The sequence below is a fragment of the Thunnus albacares genome, chromosome 14 (assembly GCF_914725855.1).
Source record: "Thunnus albacares chromosome 14, fThuAlb1.1, whole genome shotgun sequence".
Lineage (NCBI taxonomy): Eukaryota > Metazoa > Chordata > Actinopteri > Scombriformes > Scombridae > Thunnus > Thunnus albacares.
The window spans coordinates 27,788,999-27,805,840 of NC_058119.1; the positions used below are offsets into that span (position 1 = coordinate 27,788,999).

At 38.4% G+C, this 16,842-nt stretch overlaps 1 protein-coding gene across 3 annotated transcripts in view; it reads left to right on the forward strand.

The window, feature by feature from the left end:
- The window catches only part of LOC122996962 (protein kinase C epsilon type-like), a 117,565-nt gene that overhangs the window by 85,658 nt on the left and 15,065 nt on the right, over positions 1-16,842 (forward strand). For 2 of the 3 annotated variants that reach the window (XM_044372795.1, XM_044372794.1), the window contains exons 12-15: positions 6,538-6,676; positions 7,835-8,023; positions 12,051-12,197; positions 12,452-15,510. In XM_044372795.1, coding sequence (XP_044228730.1) covers positions 6,538-6,676; positions 7,835-8,023; positions 12,051-12,197; positions 12,452-12,598 — 622 coding nt within the window. In that variant the 3' untranslated portion in view covers positions 12,599-15,510. Of the gene's footprint in view, positions 1-6,537; positions 6,677-7,834; positions 8,024-12,050; positions 12,198-12,451; positions 15,511-16,842 lie in introns of those variants that run through there. The other variant, XR_006407119.1, reaches the window with a different exon arrangement.

The following is a 16,842-nucleotide window of genomic DNA, read 5'->3' on the forward strand; positions in this document are numbered from 1 at the left end:
TGTTTATTTCTGCTGTAAAGTTGGGCATTTTAACATGGGGGTCTATGGGGAATGACTCGCTTTTGGAGCCTCAAGTGGCCATACGGGGAACTGCAGTTTTTGGCACTTCCGCATTGGCTTCATTTTACAGCCCCGGAGGTTGCCACTTGGCTTGAACATGTACGTATGTATTTGAGAAGTTTGCATTTCAAATAAAGAACAAGAAAAAGAAGTGAAATCCTGCTACTATTGTTTGTTTGCACAGAGTGGGCTCATCGGGAGGGGAGTCTTAAAGAAGCAGGAGCTAAAACGGCCTGTTTCAGACAGAGGCTGAACTGAGGGGCTGCATAAAGGGCCAGTAGAAGATAAATAAAGAGTTTTTCGACCTTTAAATCATACAAATATATTCCAGTAGAGCCCCAGAATAGAAATATAGACCTGGAAATGTGCATGATACGTCCCCTTTAAAGCACAGACTCCAGTTAGCTTTCACAAACACTAAGATTAATGGTTCAGTCTTTCATCATTGTTTTCTCAGTCATGCTGTTTTGATAGAGTGAATATTGCTCTGTCAGACGTTGGCAGACACACACGCACCCACTGCGTGTTAATTCATGATTGCTGAATTGACTGAGCTACCTGATCCGCACCCTCTCTCCCTCCCTCCCTCCCTCCCTCTCTCTCTCTCTCTTTCTCTCTCTCTCTCCCTCGTTCCTGACCCACTTTGTTGACCAGAAGAAGACGAACAACAAGTGTTTTGGGAACATTATGTCCCGACTCTCTCTCTCCCCCCCCCACCCCACTCGCCTCTTCCTCTCCCCTCCCTCCTCTCTTCTCCTCTCTTCACCGCCCCTCCATCCTCTCCTCCTCCCTCTCTCTTCCCATCATCCCTCCGATGCTCCTTTTTTTCTCCTATCAGCCCCTCTCGTCGACGCTCGCATCACTACGACCCACCCTCTCACCCCCTCCCAAAAAAGAAAAATATGTTTTAGACAGTAGCAATTTTTTTTTTTTCTTTGCTTTTTTTCCGCTTCACTGAAGTCTTTAAGAGCAAATAGAAGTTAATGTTTCGATGTGATGCTGTTGGCAGAGCAGGTTCAGACTGGTTCGAGGGCAGATACATGTCTGAGTAAACACACACACACACACACACACACACACACACACGCAGAGTCTACAAGACTTTACTAGAACATCATCGCGCAGCCTGTCAGGGGTTGGGTATCGAACCTCATGACCTTTTGAGAAGCGACTGAAATGTGTCTGTTTCAAATGTTTTAGCAGCATTCTTGAACAGCTGATGTTAAGACATAATCACATATCTCAGTCATATCTTAACAAAAGCAAAATAAATAAATGTTTTGTCTCTGGTGTAAATTTGAGGTTAGACCACTTGCTCGAAGGCAAAAAAGTATTATTTTCCACCTACAGTCAGTCCTCGCTGACAACAAGTCTGTTATATGATCTGCTGAGCGATGAGTCCTATTTTGTCTACAGACCTGTTTTTTTTTTTCTTGCCATCCATTTTATCTTTATCGTGCTTTGCTTTCTTTTCTTGAATAACTTTGATTTTATGAAGTTTAATATAATTTTGGCATTATGCATAGTTGAAAGTTGTGCTGGAAAAAATGTTTAATGCTAAGTTGAGCTATTTTATCTTTGAGTTGTAGACATAACTTAAAGATATCAAGGCAACAAGGAGAATGATGTTGAGTAGTAATATAATATAGTAACACGTAATATTATTGAGTAGATTTAAAGTCCTTTGATACTGATTAAAAGTTACATAATTACTTAAGTTCATCTAAATCTTTTGTTTTTGCCAGGAATTAAGTTAACATGAATCAAATGTCATTATAAAATGTATTTGGGTTTATTATATATCATATTATCACATTAATTTGTGTACATTTGAGTAATTTATCCAATATATTTTAATCAAAGTTTCCTTACTTTAAATCTACTCAATAATATAATGTGTCACTTTATTGCCGTAATCTTTTTAAGTAACCATTGATCACATTTTTATGGTGTATGTGATTCTTGTGGTGTTGTTTTATCTCCAAGTGTCACCACGTTATATGATAAAAATGATGGAGAAAACTATTCAAATAAGACCTTTAAAAACAGATTTTTTTGTTTTTTTTTTTGTTTTAAGTATTATCGCACCAACGCTCATTAAATTACATCATGGTTTGTTTTAAATGAAGCTGTAGTTGTTGGCGGAAGCATCTTGGGAAATCTGCACACACCAACATTAACAAAAAGTAAGCTCGTTCCCAAAGTGGTTTCTGTTAAATTGTAGTTTTATTATCTAGTTTATTAATATCCTCCCATCTTGATCCGTCTCTCATGCCGCGATTCCACACAGATAAATATACAAGTGGCAACAGTTTGTGTGTGTTTGTATATTTAACCAGATGTGTGTTTGGAAGATGGAGTCACACAGAAGAGGGGATGGAAGGATGGGATGAGTTGAGAGAGAGAGAGAGAGAGAGAGAGAGAGAGGTTAGCTGTCACAGTGCACAAGGGTTGCCGCTGAGGACGTAATGGAAAAATCACTCAAGATTAACATGAAACACAGGAAATGCTCTCAATTGAGCCTGATTGCCGTGTGTGTGTGTGTGTGTGTATGTATGTATGTATGCGTGTGTGTGTCCAAACAGAACTCCTGACGGCGCTGACAGAACCGCTGCTGTTTATTGACAGGACGATATTGAACCTTTTCAAAAAAAAAAAAAAAAAAAAAAATCATGTGAAGGTGATTTCCCTGACTGAAGGAACACCGATGACACTGATGTTGAATGTCAGCTGATATCAAACAATTTCCACAAAAATCTCATCCCAGGAGCCTTTGTCAAGTAAAAAAACTTAATTTTCTGCTTTTTTACACATGTAAATATGATGTAAATGGGGGTTTAGTATGTTTCATGCAAACACAAATGGACAATCTGTATTTTCCAGGAAAAACACAGCAACAGCTTGGCATATTAGCTGATACTTCAACTGAAGCATGATGTTCATGAACTCCTTAACCACTGATGTGATAATACCCTGACATTTACGTTGGCATTTGATTGGTCCTGTATGTAGTTCTGTAGCCCAGCTGGTCACTAACTCATCTGAGTTTATGAGATGTGTTGCTATTGGAGATAACAAACCACTTTTCCAACCAACTGGTATAAAGTTTTCCACTTGTATTTCTTAATTTGTTCTTAAAGTTGTTAATTTGTTTTTTTACTCTTCATTGTCTGGCAGTACCATATACTCAATATTCTGTGTCAGCTTGTTCCATCTCCACTCATCTGGGTTTATAAGGTTAAACCATTTTTTTTTAGCCTTTCAGAGGCTTTTTAATCCATCTCTTGGACCGGTTGCCAGTCTATCAGAGGACTTAAAACGTCCAACTCTTAAATGAAACCATCCACCGAATGGCTTTAAAACAACTTCTTGAATTAGAACACTTGGCTATCACCTCTGTATTACAGCCTTTTAATGACTGTAGGTTTAAAAGTAGATATTTTAATGATCAGGCTCACATTCCTTTTATAACTGAGTGCAGAGAGGAGCCAGCATCTTTATAGAGGGGTTTCTTGCATTACTCATTCTGAAAAACTAAAATTAAATGATAAAATGTTTTGAGGGTTTTCTGCCCATATTCCAAAATAAATTCTTACACAACTGTAATGACGTGAAACTCATCTGAACTCACATATCTCAGCTTTTAATCTTCAATTTTTATGACATGAATTAACGGATTCAATTCTTATGGTTTTAAAGACGGACATCATCGGCAAAACATCATCAGAATAAAATGAGCATGACATACTTTGAATTTATGACATAGGAAATATCTGAAATATGAGAAACTCATATTACCATAGACCTTATTGGTCATTCATCTTAATAAACCAGACAAAACATGTTGGTTCACGGCACATAAACCTTTTTAATTCCAGTTTAAGCATGACATTTAATCATTAACATTCATAACACTTTAACAACTAAGTGTCAATAAATACTACAAAGACTAAAACACATAAAACAATAGCAATAAATACTTGTGCAGAGAATCAAAGCATCATGAAGAAAACTGATTTAATTATTTCGCAATAAGTAAATTAAGGATATTACGCAATAAATGAAGGATTATATAAATAATGCCCATTTCCTGGTATGCAACCCTGGCCCTAGCTGACAGGCTTCTCATCCTGTAAAACCACAACAAAACATCTACACTTAGATAAATATCATTCCATTAGTGCTGCTGAACACCTGCAGCCACTTAATATTGAATTTTCCTGCAGCGAGGTGATATGTAATACAAAGATTAATGTCAGCAGCCCTTTAAATTCAATCACAAATGCATTAAATACATATGCTATTTTTCTGCTTTGCTGCAGGCGTGCAATTCAGATTTAATGTGCTGGGAGTTGCCTGGAGGTGAGATATGCAAACAGGCAGCCAGAGGGTCACCGGTTTAATTTTTCGTCCAGGGAAATATAGAACAAGTGCTGCTCTTTCCTTCCTCAGCATGAGGCCATCAATGTATCTTTTAGTAAGGCACAGTCCTCAGCTGCTCAGCAGTACAAGACTGTGGTTGTTTTGGGCAGGTAAGAGTGATGAAAGTTTGAGATTGTATATGGAGTTCAGATAAATAAAACCAAGCATGCTTTAGCAGACATAGCCAAGGTAGAAAACATTCAAAATGGATTTCTTGGAAGGACAACAAGCTTCAATCAATGAATCAATATGAAAACACTTAACTGCAAGCTGTCAGCTATTCTAAAACATTAATCATCAACCTCTCATACACTCCATTGCACATGTCTTGTGTGAAAAATAGGGTGAGATACTGTACAGCCTTTTAGAGAGAAGGTTTGGCCTTTTTCGTGATTTCAAAACTGACTCAAACTCAGGATTGTTCATAACGTTCAGTATTCTTTGTCACCAGAGACTGACCCAAACTTGAACCATTAAGTAAAAACTTGGCTTGACGCCAACTGTCAAGCTTCACTGCATCTGACATGTCATGTTATTTTTCCATTAGACTCGAGGCACATTAGCATACCATTTGTGGTTTTAACTTTGCACGAGATCCAGATATCTGCAGTAATAGCCGCAAACTGCACATTTTCAAGCTAACACTGAATGTACAGTTAATGATATACTGCAATAATTATATGTAGTTGAACAATTATAAAATTGTATAAAGAGGAATCAAGTAGAAGTATGTTTAAAAGGGTTGGTCAAGTTTTTCTAAATTCTGGGAACAATTACTGAAAACTGAAAACTCCACCAGTCTCCGTTGATGACATGTATGGCATGTCAGAACCCATGGTCTCTCAAACAAGCTGAAACCAAATTATTTACTGCTTTTCCCCCATTTTTATAAAATAAATCTAACAAGAAACGGGGAATTATTGGTGTATATTCATTTATTTTCTGATACAGGAACAAGTAATGGAAACAAATCTGGTAAAATTCGGATATAAAAAAGTTCAGGTGACTCGAAAAGTTTTACATTTACCGAAACTCGAACTTCGTCTTCGTCTGAAAAGGGACATTTCCTTGGTTTATGGTGCAAATAAACCCCCCACAAATATAAAACATTTGGTTTCCTTGGCAGTGCATAATCAGCAGCTCTTTTGTATGTCTTACCATTTTTCTCACAGCTTTAAATAGTGCAATCAATAACTCAGGTCCTATCAGAGGAGTAATGATGGGACAGAAAAGAACAAACCTTTCACCAGCAAGACACAGCAGCTCTCACACAGGATTGTTCATCTTTTTATTTTTGGGTCTTGCAAAAACAGAACAGTTGCATAAGCTCTTGACTTCAGAAGCACTCACGCACTCCGTCTCCTCCCTGGCTTGTCAGGGCGGCTGTATTTTTGAAAACACCTCGGGCTGAATGGCTGCAGTAGCTGCAAAAAGGAGATGTTGACATTTTTGTAGCGATCAACCATCAAGCCCAGAGCGGCTGCATTCATGACCAACCCTGTCATCTCTCAACACTGCTGCTCTTATCTCTGAGACTGCTCTCTCTCTCTCTCTCTCTCCCTCTCTCTCTCTCGCTCTCTCTCTCTCTCTCCCTCCTCCATCTTTTTCTCCCATTCAGCCTGAAACTCTCTCTCTTTTACCAGGTCTGTTCCCTTCCCGTCCCCCTGTTGTATGCTTCTCCTTTTCTGAGAAAAACATGAGGCACATTACGTTTCCAAAAACTAAAAATCCCTGCGGGGGATGTGAAAACCTTGTGGATCATTATTGTTGTAAATTAATTTTCTTAAATATGTGTTGCTTTTATGAGAAGCATTCATCACACGAAAGCGCATGAGATGTCTTTAAAATCAACTGAAACACTTAAATTGAATACTAGCTTTACAGATCTTTGTCAAAATGTGAACTGTCCCAAATTACCATAAAGTTTTTTTGTGTGTTTTATTTCTGCAAAGTTTTAAAATCTCTACATTGATAATGTAAGATGTATGTAAGTACATTGTGAATTTTCCTTGCCAATCCTTCCTTTCACTCAAACTATCTACTGTTGCTCTGCAGAGACTTGAAGTTGGACAACATATTGTTGGATGCGGAGGGTCACTGTAAGCTGGCAGACTTTGGTATGTGCAAGGAGGGAATCCTCAACGGCGTTACCACCACCACCTTCTGTGGTACACCAGACTACATCGCACCCGAGGTGACCTCAACCACACAAACACACAAACAGCATCCGATGTTCATCCAAACATCCAATGTCAATGTTCAACTATTTGCAGATGATACTCTGCTGTATGTTTCACTGCTTGTCATGAAAATATGTATCCTTTATGTAATCAGATTGTCTCACTGAGATCAGGATCTCTTTTGCAAGAGAGACCTGAGTACAGCAGAGGGAAAGAAAACAAACATAGCCAGGCATAACAAAAGCACATACAGCATCAGAAACAATCAAAGACATCACTAATCACGGCCCTGAGGTTTAAAGTCTAAAATCGGATCGTGTGATAAGACATTCAAGTTTTAAAATATGTAATTCATTCCATTTATAAGTCTATTTATAAGTCTTCTCAAGTCTGGTATTTACCTGAGGGTTAACTAGAGTTAAACAGTCCTGAAGTATTTATAAGATTGGACGATTTCAATGCCGGCGCCGTTAGCTGTATGGATCGGTTATGATGCGCACTGGAATTATGGGTTCTTGAGACATTTTCTCTTGCTTGACAGCATTCAGTACAAGCTTGAGTTTATGCAGAGATGTCTGAAGAGCATTAAAGGCAGATTGGAATTTAGATATGGCTTGAGTTGAAGAGGAGCCAAATACATATAAAACTGTGTCATCTGCATAGAAATGGATACTATAAGTTAGTGTTAGAGTGATAATATTGTTATTATCACGTAGCGTAAATAGAAAAGGACCTAGCACAGGCCCTTGTGGTACCTCCTTATTTATCCTAAGGAAGGTTGTTTTGAGACAGTTGAGAGACCATCAGTACAGATTGCCAGTGAATGAAACAAGTTCTGTGCAAAAATATCCAAACCAAGACAGTGTAGTTTGTTGAATTATGCAGTGGGCGACACTATCAAAAACCTTTCAAAGATCAACAAAGAAAGCAGATGGTCTCAGATCTTAGTATGTTTATTGGAAGTGCTCAGTGTGCTTGATCACAGAATTGTGTTTATGAATCAAAACTAAATTTGTCTCTCAAAGTGATACTTAATCTCACTAGCATACATTTACTGTATTAGTGTACCCTCAATTTAGGTGGGATTTTTTACTTTGATCTTACCCTTGTGCAATCATATCATACATTTTCCGGCCCTGTTTATGAGTGTCTTCGTCCTTGTGTGTGTTTAGATCCTCCAAGAGCTTGATTATGGCCCATCAGTGGACTGGTGGGCTCTGGGGGTGCTGATGTATGAGATGATGGCAGGCCAGCCGCCTTTTGAAGCCGACAACGAAGATGACCTGTTCGAGTCCATCCTCCATGACGACGTTCTCTATCCAGTCTGGCTCAGCAAGGAGGCTGTGTCCATTCTCAAAGCGGTCAGTTAGTGGGAGGTGTGAAAGGAAGGGGGGGGGGGTTGTTCAGTGATGCTTTAAGGTTTGTACAGTACAGAAACCCCCACCATTACGAATCAAGGGTGACCCCGGCATTAGCTCAAAATTTAGTTATACTGTATGGATGCGTTTTTCAAACTCAGTTGTGGACAGTGAGTCCATCTGAACGAGATATTCTGAGATAGGTTACAGTCAAGTAGAGCTGCAACGATTACTCAATCAACAGAAAATTAGTCACCAACTGTTTTGATAACTGATTTACTGTTTTGGTTCATTTTTTAATAAAAAAAAGGTCCAAATTATTTGATTCCAGCTTCTCAAATGTGAATATTTTCTGGTTTATGTAATCTTCTAAACTAACTAAATATCTTTGGCTTAATGGACTGTTGGTCCAGACAAAAGAAAACATTTTAGGACGTCGCCTTGGGTTTTGGGACATTGAATTTTTTTTGGGACCAAAGAATTTATCAAGAAAATCATTGACAGATAAATAATTGTCAGTTACTTAGGTGCAGTTTGTATTCAAAGGTAAAAACTCAAGCAACACTTTAAGTTTAAAGAACAGTTTTATATATAATAACTTTATTCACAGTTAAGTTTCTTTTTTGACCTTTTTTAGATTTTGTTGAGCCAGAAATCTCTACTCTACAGTTTGTATGTAGTTAGAACAAAATTCATACTCCCATAAGATAAAAATCAAACATGTGTGACGATAACATCATTGGTGACATTTCTGCACGAAGGAATAGACTGAATACCTCTCTGATGTATGAAGAGACTATGAACTAGTTCTAGCTCTAACTTTTGCAGAAGTTATTTTTAGTTTTAGTTGTGTTGGTTTTCTTTGCATTTCTCCTTGTTTTTTTTAAAAAAGCAGTATATGAGCACTAAAGCTTAGTTATCGCACATTGGGGAAGTCACTTTTTCAAAAAGTCAATCCACATACCGTAATGTACTGTAAAGGCAATTTCCTGTGACTGTCATAAGCATATATGGCCAGCGACATCCATCCGTCAGCAGTTAGATAAAATGTCTTACCGTTCAGTCTAGTCTTTTTATTTTCCTGTGTAGTGTCATACAGCTGCACTATGTGTTTTGAGATTGCACCGTGTCAGATGAGGTCGTAGAGTTGACGTTGTTCCGCTCATTGGATACCTCCACTGCCTCACTCGTGTGTGAGTCTATCTGGTGAGTCCTTGTTGTTGTAGAATAAGGCAGCTGCTTTTTACAAAGTTGGCCAACAGCCTTATCTTTGTTGGAAATTTTGTCATCTCCGGTGTAGCCCCCAAAATACTTCCACACACTGCTTCTCAGACACTTCGGTGTCCTTAGTATCCGTTCAGCGCGGCTTTGCTCGCTACTGTCCTTCTCCATTTTTATTCAATAGTTTAGTTTACACCTTTTGCGGGATCACAAGGCAAACTACTTCAAATGGTCTGTTTTTCCCCTACGTTCGAACAAAAGTTTGAATTTCCAATAAAAAGTGACAGCCCTATCACACATAATGAAGAATTTAAATAATATCCAGCTGTGATGGACTTATGGGATTCATAAAGGACTGTTACCTGTTGATGTCTACATTTCTGTGTCAGTCTTTTTGTGTCTCTGTGTCTGTCTCTTGTTTTTTTTTTTGTTGTTTTTTTGGCTCCATCTGCTCCGTGTGTCACTGCAGTTTAGTGTTTGTTACTGTCAAATGTGAGTGAATGCAGCTTTTTTCTTAGTGTCATATGTTGATCCGTGTTTCCTGTTCCTGCAAGAACATTGGATAATTCCCACTGTCTTTGATTCCCTGTGTGTGTTTGTGTGTGTGTGTGTGTGTGTGTGTGTGTGTGTGTGTGTGTGTGTGTGTGTGTGTGTGTGTGTAATGCCACTTGTCTGTCCATTTATTTGTCCATCCAGTTTTTCCATCACAAGCCTTGCGTTTACCTTGGCTGTTGGTGCAGTTTGCCTGCAAAGCCTTGTGGGAAAGTGTGTGTGTTTATGTTGGACAATGTCTTGGACTCTGACCAGTCACTTGACCGGGACTCTGGGCTCTGATTGGATATTTCGTCCGACTGAAGGACTTCAGGTCACATGGCCGAGCAGCTTGTTCACCACTCATCCACTTTTCAAACATTTATGTAGAAAAAGCCAAAGTGAACGAGCTATTTTATTTGTGTTCACTGTTTCCATACGGAGAGACGGTTTGCAACCAGTTCATAAATGAAGTCAAGTTTTTAGGGGTTTTACAATCTGTATAACAATACAACATCCTCTATCCTTGAACCATCAATACTGAAATAGAAAAACTCCCCCAAAAAACCCTTTAATGTGGAAAAATGGAAGAAAGCTCAGGAAGAGCAACAGAGGTGAGCTCCCTCTTCCAGGATGGAAAGATATGCAATAGATAAAGTACGGAAAAACAGGATGACAGAATTAGTGTATCTTTCTGTGACTCAGACAAAGAAGACTCAAATGACGTCTTTCTTCATTATGTTAAGTACTTGTGGTTACATTAACATTACAGGGGGAAAAGTCATGTTTATTGTGCAGAATGTCCTTTGTATTACCGGTGAACGTGCGCATCATGTTTGAGTTGCATTGAACATCCAAACACTTTTAAAATCTTTCATGTAGACTCTTCTAGGATAGCTCTCCACAAGCCAAGACCACGTACAAACAATCACGCAGCAGGCTTCTCATTTTTACTTGCAGATGACTGTTGCTTTAATTTAAATGAGAATAGTCACTCGCGGTGGCTTATATCAGCTCTGAGTAGTTTACACTGATGTCCAAAGTAACTGTCGGATGTTGTCTAGTTAGTATTGTCTCAACAGTATCTCTGCAACCATTTGACACGTGCCAGTTAAAGCAAAAGCTTCATGCCAGACGTGCCATACAGTAGATAGTCTGTTTATGTCAATCAAATCTGATAAAACGGCTTCTTTTGTGGAGAGCTGACGTGCGCTGACACCGGGACACAGGAAAGAAGTGTTTCCTGACGCGTTCCAAAAAAACGCGTTGTAAAAGTGTGTTGGCTCACGTTGGAAACAACGGATATGTGTGTTTTGATTCACGTCATACTTGTGTGTTTTGTCCTTTTACTCCTCTGAACCTGAAAGTTGATTTTTTTTTTCTTTTTCAGTTTATTTTTTCTTTTGATGCAACAAAAGTTCCTTCCTAAACAGCCTGTTGATGCTCGTCAGATGAACTATTTTTGGTCTCTTTGGGTGATTGTGTGAAATTTTCTCGGTGTGTGAACTGTTCTCTGCCACCAACGGGTAAAATAAACAGACCCAGAGTCTTGGCGTCGTCCACAGATGACACATATAAAAAACAAGAAGTACTCAGATTCTTTACTTAAGTAAAAGTAGAAATACCACAATTTTAAAAACAATCCATTACATGTAAAATTTCTCAAATTTAAAATCCTGCTTAAGTACATAATAAAGTACGTTTTTAATACTGATGAATCAGTGCATAAGCAACATTTTATGATTCATAATATAAATCTGAGCGACTGTGAAATGATCATTTGTGTAGTCAAGTTCTCATACATATATTTTGCAGAACTTTTCTCTCATCTTTGCGTTTTTGTGAAATTTAATAAATTTTTTTTAAAGTTAAGAGGAACTAACAGACATCTGAAACATGACAAGGAGACACAGCTACACACTGATTTTATGTGCTGATTTAATAATGCTGCGAAATTTAGAAGCTTATTTTATTTCATTTAAAATTTGAATCTGAAAAGTAACTAAAGCTGTAAAATTAATGTAGTGGAGTAGAAATATAAAGTAGCAGCAAATTACAAGTATTTTTACTTAAGTACAGTACTTGAGTAAATGTACTTAATTACTGTCCACCTCTGATAAAAAAGTAATAGTGACACTTAAGTGCTTCTTACATGAATCACAACTAGCAAGTCGAACAAACTGATATTTACATCATAACAGTCCTTTCTTCCTCTCCAATTTTAAAGAACTAAAAATATTTTTTGTCTCCATCTCTCTATTCTTCTGTCACTTCTCAGTTCATGACTAAGAGTCCTAACAAGCGTCTGGGCTGCGTGGTGGCTCAGGGTCTGGAGGAGGCCATTAAGCTCCATTCGTTCTTCAGAGAGATCGACTGGACGCTGCTGGAGCAGCGGAAGATCAGACCACCGTTCAAACCACGCATCGTGAGTTCACGCACACGACAAATCACCACGAGACTGTGAAAAATAGTATTTGCAGGGGGAAGAGGCTAAAATGTGAACATTAGAAGCATTTACTGTTGCTGTATTTTCTCACCAGCTCATGGTAGAATGCTCTTTTTAAAACATTTGATCTTATTCGTCTGAGATTGTTGAATGTTCTTCCTTCTTCTACTGACGCTGCTGAGACAGATGACGTCCAAACTCTTAAACCGTCTCTCTTGTTCTCTTTCTTCCAGAAAACCAAAAGGGATGTGAATAACTTTGACCAGGACTTTACACGTGAAGAACCTGTCCTGACGCCGGTGGAGGACAGCATCATCAAGCAGATCAACCAAGATGAGTTCAAAGGATTTTCCTACTTTGGAGATGAGACTGTGGCCTAGACGTACATACTCACACACACACATTCACACACACACACACACACACACACGTACAATTAACACTCCATACACCACCACTACACCACACCTTCAAGCAAAGACACAGTATTTAAAGAAACAGTGATCTCCTCTACGAAACACGGGCCTCTGGAATGAGACCTCCTGAACACTTCCTGATTCTGACCACTCCAGGAATTATACTAGACCATCTGTATCTCTCTTTATGGTTTCTGTGCTCGTGTTGTTTGTCCATTTGTGCATATCCCATCAAACTGTATGCTCAAGCAGCATGTTAAGTACAGGTCAAATACTGTAAGAAAAATGACCTGATGCTCCCTCGTTTGGTCTGGATTTATTTCTGATGCAAGCAGCGCGGCTGACAAAACCAAACTCTGTGTCGTCAGAGGTGTGTTTTGAAGTAGTTATGTTGACAAAGTTCATAGGCTGTTAGTGTGTGTGTGAAAGAGAGAGAGAAAGAGAATGTGTGTACAAGAGTGCATGCATGCATAGTTGCATACCTCTAGAAAGAGTAAGACTGTCATTTCTGTACATCATGTGCTGTATCCTGTGTCTATATCTGTGTTTAAAGAATGTTTTTCTTCCCTACAAATGTATGTGAATGGAAAAAAATCATTGAACCAATGATTGTATTTAAAGGAAAAAAAAAAAGGTCTTGAAAAGTACTTAATTCAGTATGAAAAGTGATGTCAAAGAGATGCAAGAAATCAAAGATTTTTTTTTTTTTTTTCTGATGAAATCATGATGAAATTAGAGGTTTTGTCAGTGTTTTTATTTCAAAGTCAAGAGTCAAAACTGACAAATGTCAACTGAAGAAGACGCAACCGCAGAGGCGACACTTCGACGTTGACATTTTGAATTTTAGTTGAGCTTTATTCTCAGCGGTTCTTGCCTTGTTGTGGAGAGAAGGTGGCGCAGTTTTTCCTTCTCTCTCCATTTTTTTTTTAGCTTGTTAGCATTAGCGCTCCCATGTTCCCGTTCTCCATTAAAAAAAGTAGGGCTGCCCCCCAACCAAAGATTTCCCTAGTCGACTAGTAGTTCAAGCCATTAACCGACTAGCCGTTGCACGTTTACGATATTAATTTGATTATTTAAAAAGAAAATGCTTTGAGTTCCTGGGCTGTGAAAGAATGTTATTAGTAACATTGTTAACACTGTGCTACATTACAGAGAAATACAAAACCGTAATAATGAGCCTTTAAAATATACAAGCGTACGCACGAAGCGAGCCGTCTGTTAGCGACAATGCTAACAGCGCTAAAAGTTAATGATTCCGAATGTGTCTGACCAATCAGCAAGCAGAATGAGTTTTTTTTTTTTTTTCAGTCCCGTGGGTCAGTTAGTTCCGTTAAATCCGACAGAAACAGAAAAGCGCTGAAGCTAACAGATACTTCACAGAGGACCGGATCACTGACTGAGCAACGAGGTTACGCCATAGGCCGCCGAAGGCCGACCAGTGGCGTAACCTCATTGGTCGCCAGGGCAGGGTGTCGCCACATGTCGCCACTTCCTGTATACATTGTTGGAGTTTTTTCCCTGCAGACAGTTGGTCGACTACGGCGGCCCTATTAAAAACCAAATGGTACCATTAGCCTCCTTAGCTAACAAACCTACAGTAGCTCACCACTGCGAGTGTCCATTGTTTTGAGTGAGGCACGCTTACAGTGTTAACAAGCTCTTTTCCATCTAACTTGATACTTGACATTGACACAAGTTGTCCAGTGAAGCCAAATAATGAGCTGAAATGTAAAAATGTCAAGGGAGCCTTTTACAAAAAAAAAAGAAAAAAAAAAAAAAGAGGATTTATTTTAGTTCAAGTGCTTGTTACTGAAACTCTCACACCGCACCTTCTGGAGCAAGGTCGACTCCTTAAATCCTTATCCATGACCACTTGATCCTTGAAATGCTTTGTGTATATGTGTGTGTGTGTGTGTGTGTGTGTGTGTGTGTGTGTACAATAACTAACTGTGTGCTCAGTTGCTGTACTGGACCTGCAGTCTGTAACATGACAAACCAACCAAACCCCCATGATTCCACATGAAAGCGGTGGATCGTACACAGAGGTGAATGTGTCAGCACATGTGACTGAATGTGTGTTCAACTGAATGTATTTGCTCTGCGATATGTATGTGTGTGTATGTGTGTGTGTGTATATACGTGGAGAGCCCTCTTCATGTTTTATTTCTTATTTAAAGCATCTTTTTTTGTTTTTATGTCGTGTTGTTTTTTTTTTTTTTTACTGGATCGTTTAGTTCTTGCTGACATGTTAGAAATCTTTAGATTTCATGTGACGAAGCAAGACTCACCTGGTCAGAAACTCTAGTACTTCACACCCTCCTCCTCCTCCTCCTCCTCCTCCTCCTCCTCCTCCTCTCTGTACAACCTGGAGGTAAAATAAGCTTTAAATAAACAAAAAGGCTGAACTGAAAAGAATCCAAACATCTTCGAGAAACATCCATGTGCAATACTCTGTAAGAGTTTTATTTTTTTTTCTTCATTTCATTCTGTTCTTCCTCCTTCTTTCCCTTCAGCATCATCCACAGTCACATGTTCAGGTACAAGGTTGACTATAGTACATTTCATTTTAGAACACACACAGAAGTGAGAATGACTTCACACAGACGTTTCTTTGAAATCCATTTCGTTGACATTTCAGTCAGTTTCCTCCGTATTACATTCATAAGCAATTGTTCTTCAATAGTGAACATTTTTTCTGGCAATTATGATGTTGAATAGAACATTTAGAGCTTTCTCTCTCTCTCTCTCCGCGTCTGAAGTTCACTCTGTGCGTCATGTGAAGAGCACGTCTCTCCTGATCACATTAATAACAGGAAGAAATAGAAAGTGCAGGTTCAGTCATCTCAAAGTTTTATGTGGAAACAGTACAGGTGGTAAAAGAAGAAATAAAACAGGTGGTTTTGTTCAGGCAGAGAATTTCTACCTTCATTCTTTAGTTACTTTACTTTAGAACTGCAATGATTAGTTGAATTAATTGATTGGTTGATCAACAGAAAATTCATTCATTCAATAATTGTTTTGGTCATTTTTTAAGCTATTATGCCAAAAAATATTTGATGCTTCTTTCTCCGACATTATACTAAACTGAATATCTTTGTGTTTTGGACTGTTGGTTGGACAAAACAAGACATTTGAAGACGTCACCTCTGACACCTCTGGTAAATCATAACTGTAATTTTTGGCTAATTTCTGACATTTTATTGGCAACATCAACAGGTTAATCAATAATGAAAACAATCTCTTGTTGCAGTCTTACTTTTATTTGACAGAAATCTCAGTGATAACAGACGAAGAACAAATGAAGCACATAAATGTCAATGGAGCTTTCCTGAAGCCCTTAAAAATAGACATCATTGAAAAAATAGATGACTAAAAATTATTATCACAAACTAAAACAGAGCATTAATTTTAGCTAAATACAATATCTGATTACCAACACCGTCTCCACCTGCTTCTGTTGGAGCTTCAGTTCAGCTCTTCTGAGCTCCATCAATGATGACAGTGGTAGTAATAATCTTTTTATTTCATTCCATATTTTTTCTATTGCATTAATAATATAAATAGGACAGGAATGCAGAGCCACCAGTCTGCAGGTTTAATTCCATCCAATCACAGGAGCAGATACCTGAAGAAGTGCTTTTGAGACTAGTGGTTCTTCATGCAAATGTCTGGTCACCCTTGTAACATGATATCAACAGGCCTACCGTTTATTATAACGTAATGAAATCAGGGCTGGGTGATAGATCAATATTATTCCAATATTTTGCTATGAGACTAGATATCTTCTATCTTATCTCTATCTTAGATTTTGGATATCATAATATCAGGATACGGTGTAAGTGTTGTCTTTTCCTGGTTTTAAAGGCTGCATTACAGTAAAGTGATGTCATTCATGACTCTTCTAGCTGTTCTATTATTTATCTTTACCCACTTTACTGATGATTATTTATCAAAAAGCACCAATAGTCATCCCTATAATATTGTCGCAATATTGATATCGAGGTATTTGGTCCAAAATATTGTGATATTTGATTTTGTCCATATCGCCCAGCCCTGAGTGAAATATCTTTCATTTCTTCTCTTAGCTCGGTGATCTCAGAAAACTTTCACCTCTGAGCTGCTGACAGAATGAGCCTTGAAGTCAGTCCGTAGCTCCGATCGCATGATGAGCTGCTGCGATAGCTTATTACATGCAAACCGCATGCTCA